Source organism: Rhea americana, unplaced genomic scaffold (assembly GCF_003343005.1).
Source record: "Rhea americana isolate MKP2758 unplaced genomic scaffold, rheAme1 scaffold_109, whole genome shotgun sequence".
Lineage (NCBI taxonomy): Eukaryota > Metazoa > Chordata > Aves > Rheiformes > Rheidae > Rhea > Rhea americana.
Window position 1 is genome coordinate 1,431,404 of NW_028185139.1, and position 6,982 is coordinate 1,438,385.

Consider the following 6,982-nt stretch of genomic DNA (forward strand, 5'->3'; position numbering starts at 1 on the left):
AGTGTCTATTTGAACAGAGAATGTCTTTAAGGAGAACATTACCTGAACAACGCTGGGATGGAGCGTGGAGGTGCCCTGCAGTGTACAGCATGGAGGAGCTAAGCCTTCTCACTGTACGACGTGCAGCCTTCTCTTGCCAATAGCCATGGTTTGCAGAGCAGGACTTGTTCCAGGGGTCACTTGCAAGCGGAAGGTAACAGCTCCCGAGAGTCTCGGCCCGGGGGCACCCCATGGCGGGGGCTCGGGCCCACAGCCAGCACGTGGGAACAGCACACTGCTCAGGGCCACGGGGCGGAGGCTACTGAGTTACTATCCGGCCATTACCYGAAGTTCCTGGCCCTCCACTGACTAATACCCAGCTCCTGTGGTCCTTAGGCAGCCAGCTGTTCCCAGCTTGCCCAAAGCCATAGGTATCTAAAGGCTGTTACACACTGAGAGGTAGAAAGCAAGTTAGAATTTAGCAACTCCCTCTTTCCATTTTCCAGGGAAAATAACCAGAAGTCTCTTGACTTACAAAACCACATACTTCCCTTAGTSCACCCAGCTGGGCCAAGTTGAAGGTTCTGCATTACTTGCTTTTCAGTGCCTTCCTTTTGCTGTARTTGTACTTTTGTACTTACTAGTACTATTAAACTTGCCCAACAAATGCTAAATCTACTTCTGTTAATGCTGAGTTTCTTTTTTATAAGCAAGCCTTGCAACTAAAATATATTAGAATTGTATCACCAAAGTGAGTATAAAGGAAAAGTACAATTTTAAGCACTAAAATTTGAAATCTCTTTTCTGTTTTACCCTCAGCTGTATCCAAGGATTAAACCTAGACAAAGAAGCTTGGCATGATCTAGTACAGAAGCCAGACTCTTGAAGTACTAATCATGGATGACTTTTAAAAAAGTTCATTTTGTGTTGGTTCCAGTATCATGAGACTTATTTCAATGACAATGTAATTTGAAAGCTATGAAGAATGTGCTTTGAAAACAAATGAAGGAAAGATGCATTAGCATATAGAAAAGGGCATCCGACAAGATGAAGTAGTGGTTACAAGCAAATGAAACTGCAACCTTTGGTCTAAGGAAGCCTAACGTTCAAGTACCCACTCTGATTTTTTTTCAAGCMTGGCAGAAAAGAATTTCACATTTTWCTGCGATAAACWGAAGGACCCTTTCAATTCACCATTGAAGGAGTCRGCATGAAACAGATGACTGGCTTTGTCCACATTTATCCTGAGGCTTTTTTCCAGACAGGAGAAACTAAAGTCATCTAAAGTATGTGCACAGCACCCAAGTGCTTTTGCTGCGAGCAGAACATTTGCTGAAGTAACTAAGTTGAAATGCATCTAAACAATAAGAAACATGTGACCAATGCATTGAGCAATAACTTTTAAATGCTGTAGCATCTTAGGAATTCCATATATTCAAAATATTACATGCTATATACCAGACGATGTAGTTTTAGACTCCTCTTTTTACAAAGAGCCTTGTGTATTTATTGTCTTTTGTACTTTGAAACTAAGTGTAGAAACTTTCTGTAGTCTTGACAGTTGTTTTTATTTGACTGTGATACCATTAAACTCTTTTCTCCTCATAAGCCTTAACTCCTGGGTATTTTAATGTCCAGCTTTTATGTTAGACCACTTGACAATGTTAACACTACAAGGTACCATTCTGTTATGGTAACATTCAGTTATTTTCTGTATTGAATAGGGAGGAGGGGCTCTGTTTCAGGCTTGACTTTCTGCATTTAAAACAGCCAGTATCTGTTAGTTGCATGTATCTTTTGTTAACTGTAGAAGCTGGGAGACACATGTAAGAAAAAAGACTTGGTACAAGTATTTTTGAAATAAAATCTTTCCCATAGAACTATCCTTTGTATCTATGTGCTCAGGAGTAATCACTGGCCAATGAGCATTACTTAGAGAAGATCAAATCTTTCCTTCAGGGAGAGGAATTTTTGTAAGGCTCCTCTCTACAATCACCTTCAGGCTCATGTTTACTGCTTTCTGAAAGAAAAAAAAACACGAAACTTAGTAGGAAAGAGGATACATTTCCTCACATGGACAAGATTAAGTCAGCTGAATTGAGATATCTGAAGCAGTSGTCTTCCACTGCTCACAGCCTCGTAATTTTAGTAGGAAGAATACAGGGTATATGCACGCTGTTGATCAACCTTCTTGGAAAAATTCACTGCCTGTACCCTCAGCCTTCCACAGTATCAGGCTGCCTATTTCAGTAACCACAATCCAGCTAGAGCATCTCTCAGTGCCTTACAGTTTTGGATCCAGAGTGCTGTTTTCCCCTTAAAAAGAAACTTACTCCGTTCCTGTCAACTGAAGTTCTGCGTATCTATATATTCTGTGAGAASCCAGCTCAAAGAAGCACATGCCTCTTTCAAGAAGGAGTAATGGCCTTGCAAACATTATATATGAAACTTCTTATAAGAAAACAGAAAAGGGGAAGTAATATTTCTTGTATTTCAAAAGGAACATAAACAAGAGGCAGGAAATGAAGAATCTCTGTGACCGCACCAGCTTTCTCTTAAAGATTCTGGCTGCCAACAGCCTTCTGCTATAAATGGACCTCAATGGGCAGGCTGGAAAGACTTGTCCTCCATTTGGTCCCACTGGTATTTGCTACTCAAATTCTTCAAAGAATATTTAACCTGAATAATGTTAGGGCTTGACTGCAAACATAAGAGATGCACATTTAACTTAAACATCAGTGTTTGAGATGCGCAGCACCATCCCTTTTCTAGTTGCACATACATGGGACCAAACAGAACAGTTAACTGTGCTGTTATTCAGAAAGCACTTAATGAACCAGACTGATAATCTATAAGCAGTTTTTTTTTTCCTCCAGAAGTCATAAAATATACAATAAATATGAGGATACCAGCAAAGCAGTATTWTCAAAAGTTACATTCAATATTTACTAAATTAAAGCTTCTGAACAGAGGCTATATAATAGTAGATAAAGACTGTCCTATCTCTAAAATGAGGCTGCAGATTCTTCAACTGTGATTCCTCCTAGTAACTGGGAAGTTATCATTCATAATTTAAGGCACATCCACTATTTTTTCCCCTGGTATGTTGCATGATTATCCTCACAGGATCTTCATCTTTTTTAGATGTCTTCAGCTGATGTCAGTGCTTCAAATTATAGTAAAGCACAGCCACTATATATGACAGAAAGACACACAAAAAAAGAGAACATGGGCCATGGTTAAGGTCAGTAAAAATACCTGCTGGAACTATGCAAATTCCTATTTCTAGCATGAGGAAGAAAGTCAAAGTATTCTTAGGGAAAGTAATTTTGGATGATATTTCCTGAACTATTTAAAACTACGCCTCATTTAAGTTAAGGCCACAAATGCAGAAGAACTTTGGAATGCTCTGCATGTTCCTCCCTTACATCCTGAAGGAAATAACTTGTGTTCATGTAACAGGTGAATCGAAAACGTGTAGGAGGCTAGTTTCCTTCTTGCTTGGTTGCTGCCGCAGGGCACGCATGGTGACCTTTTGAGTCAATACCACACATACRTTTCTCCCTGTTATTGATAGGAAAAGTTGGAAAGAGGCCTGCAGAAGCTTCAACCAAAATCACTGCAAGTAAGAGATGAGAGGCTTCAGGTTAAAGTAACTTATCTAGGTTGTTAGAGTTGATGTAGGAACATTTTTAAAAAGGGTAACCTTTCTTAAAGCTGCATGTAAATACACAAGATACTTAAAGCCATAATACGTATGAACAGATAGATACACAACCAGCCCAAGCAGTCAGACAGGAGTAGGACAATCCCTGCTRTTGCCCCCACCCTACCCAGAGAACAAGCTTTTTAGATCAATCAACTTACAGTAACAAGGTTCAGTTCTATTGCTCCAGTTTTCTCAGTATCCAGTTTTCTAAACATTTCTGTGGTATGAGACAGATCAGAGATGAGGATGAATACAGGAATGATTAGAAAGACGTCCTCTTGTGCTTCAGATCAAAAAGGAACTTACTCCCAGATTCTAAGTTTATGAAAATGGTCTACATYCAAAACCAGTATGGGACAACTGTAAACCTCATTGGGAAAAATATATATCCACATATAGGAAAAGTACTGTAACTGTGCTAGTGTACAAGAACTGCTTGCCAAAGGGACTGTRCGTACTTCAGTGGGCTCATCTGTAACATTAAAAGTACTTCTCAAACCATTTAGAAAAAAGAAGTTCCCTTTTAAATCAACATTTCTTTGCATAAAAGACTCTGGCTTCACTCCAGCAGTCTGATGTATAAGGCTGATCTCTAGGAGTAGGGTGCAGACTGGGATGCAGCATTTATACCTCAGTTTTGAAGCAACTTTGGTCCCAGTACAAAAAGTTTCCCACACAAATGAGTGTGTATTTGAAAACACAGAGCTACAGAGTGTGTTTGTGATTAAGTACTCACTGAACAAAGTTTCCAGTCGAATCAGACACCGGACAAAGTTATCAAAATCAATGATGAGCTCTTCATCAGCAAAACGAGCCACAATGACTTGATGTAACTGGCAGTTCAACTTGAACCCTAAAATAAAATACTAAGGATTAACACACAAAACACCCCACCAAAACCTGTCTCTAAAGAAAATGGTAAACAGGTTCCTTGTTTGAGGTGCTTTTAGCGTGCCTGTACAGCAAGACATTGCTGCATAGAGACAACAGCCCAGGCAAAGCATATGGATTCAGTGGAGATCTTTCAGGTCCAGGAATACAACATGCTTCAACTTAGAAGTGTCAGTCTTAGTCCCTAGAGCCTCTGCAAATGGAAATTTGATTCCTGAAAGCACTGAACTAGGTAAAGAGCTCTGAAACTGGTATAAGGGAGAGCAGGGAATATCTATCAACTAGCCTGAAACTGATGATTTAAAAAAAAGAACAAGAGGAAACCTGCTGCTTCCAGTGCTCTCCTCATCTCATACGAGTTCATGGTACCAGATCGATCCACATCAATTTCTCTGTAAATTTTCTGTAGAACACAAAACCAAAGTCAACCTGGTCAATAATTCATAGCTTCAGTCAGAAGTGTTTTAAAATTCAGGCTGCAYCTTGCTTAGAAATGTTCAAACCGTTTGTCAGAAGGCCTGCAYGCGTATATCCCCCAGTTCATCTAGGAGTAGCTTTAGAAACACCCAGATGTTTTAATGAGGCAGTCAGACTGGATTAAGACTCCGGAGAGTTTCTGACGTGCCCACRTACGGCCGCAGGATCATTAATAAAGCAAGCAGTAAGACCTACACTAAACGCCCACTGGTAAGTGGGAAGACAAATATTTTAGGGGGCAAGTAATCAAAGAACCCCAAACCCTCGAGGAGGGAGCCWGGAAGAGAGGCAGCTGTTCCTTCAGTCCTCTACCAGGCAGCTGATGGACAAGCTGTCACACGTGTCGGCTCTCAGGAGTAAAACCTTGCGGASTGAGGGAACAAATGCATCATGAGCTAAAACGAGTCCCTGGTGCTGCAAGTCCCCTGCTGTGTCCACGCTGTTGGGAAGTCTGGCTGCCGCCCGACTCCCAGTCGGCACGGTCTCGAGCAGACAGCGTGGAGCTACCAAGTAAAACACCGAAGAAAATAACTCAATTTTTATCACCTGCTGCTTCATGTAGATGCACGTGGTTTGGGAGGATTTTTCGGTTGTACTATTAGTTTCACTGACTGACTAACGTAGCTGAGGTTCAACTAGGACAGACATGGGAGTTAAATAACACWAGTTTTACTGTACATATTTGACCGCTGTTTTTGTGTTTCCTTTTTCCTTCTGTCTTTAGCCTATGAAATGCTGTAGGCATCACTAGGAGCTGAGGGCCCCTTTCTCCCTCAGGGTAAGAGAAGCTTACTGAACTTTTCCCCCTTCCTCCAATGGAATAAAATACACTTTTCTGTGATTATATACCAAGGTACTGCATACAGAAATTGGCACCCATACTATCTAATAGCTACATATTGCATGAAGCAAGTCAATCCACAACCACCTCTATACTTTAYTGTATGTTTAAAAACTTGCTTCTTACCTGGTATTTCTGAATCTTTGTCCAGAGCGTGTGGAATTCCTTCAGTCCCAGTTTACCGCTCCCATCAGTCTTGTTTGAGTTAAGGTAAACTCTTTAGAAGGAAGAGAAAGTATTTCTCCCCACTCCCTTTGCTAGATTTACATAGGGGGCAGTGTTAACTCAAAACTCAAAAAATTGCAATTAAAAAGATGCAAGCTGTTGGTGAAGCTTGTTTCTTACAAACTGGTCCTGTTGAATACATAACTGCTCTATAAGATTTCCTTTCGTGCTTTAATTTCTAAACCAGTAAGATGAGATTGACTGATTAATTTAAACAGTGATTAGTTCACCAAGCTTTCTGCTCCTCCATGGCTTTTCTTTACCTTTTTAATACATGCATAAAAGAGCAGAGATGGTACCATTTTGTTCCACACAGGTAGTTCAGTACAGTTTTAGGAGCATGAGTGTAAAGTCTGGACTGTAAACAGGATAAAGCCATGAGCAAGCCTGCTATTTACACAATTTTAAGTTCTTGAAGAAACAGGTACCAGACGAACCCTGTCATTGCATCTCTCCCAAAACTGCTGGAGTGCCCCTAGGGACTGCCACATTTTCCATCAAATTATAGCAGAACTTCATCTTGTTTAGGTAATTTTTCCTTTTTCTGACTCTGCAATTCAACTCCCACTTCACGGACAAACTGAACACAACTATTCTTAGACTCGAATCCCTCACCCTACACTTTTGCCCTTACTCTTTGTAGTAACAGCTCCAAAAAAACCAGCATGCTGTCTAGCTGCCTGCTGCTTGTTTGCCTTATTTTCCAGAAGTCCATCTGGCTTTAAAATGCCCTTACCAAAACCAGCCATTGCAGAACTGGAAAAAATAGAGAAAATAAACAGAAAAAACAGAAAAACATAAAAAATAGAGAAAAAATGAAGGACTAGAAGGACTAGAAGGACTAGAAGGACTAGAAGGAC

General features: G+C 40.5%; 2 protein-coding genes across 3 annotated transcripts in view; one reads left to right on the top strand and one right to left on the bottom strand.

The window, feature by feature from the left end:
- The window catches only part of TP53BP2 (tumor protein p53 binding protein 2), a 48,846-nt gene extending 46,984 nt beyond the window's left edge, over positions 1-1,862 (top strand). For both annotated transcript variants that reach the window (XM_085311739.1, XM_085311746.1), the window contains exon 18: positions 799-1,862. In XM_085311739.1, coding sequence (XP_085167865.1) covers positions 799-840 — 42 coding nt within the window. In that variant the 3' untranslated portion in view covers positions 841-1,862. The remainder of the gene's footprint in view (positions 1-798) is intronic.
- Positions 1,391-6,982, bottom strand: part of LOC146601154 (calpain-2 catalytic subunit) — a gene marked incomplete at its 5' end in the record, with an annotated part of 29,042 nt that continues 23,450 nt past the window's right edge. The window contains 5 exons of the mRNA XM_085311169.1: positions 1,391-3,171; positions 3,847-3,905; positions 4,425-4,541; positions 4,904-4,982; positions 6,024-6,092. Of these exons, the coding sequence (XP_085167295.1) occupies positions 3,148-3,171; positions 3,847-3,905; positions 4,425-4,541; positions 4,904-4,982; positions 6,024-6,092 (348 nt within the window). The remainder of the gene's footprint in view (positions 3,172-3,846; positions 3,906-4,424; positions 4,542-4,903; positions 4,983-6,023; positions 6,093-6,982) is intronic.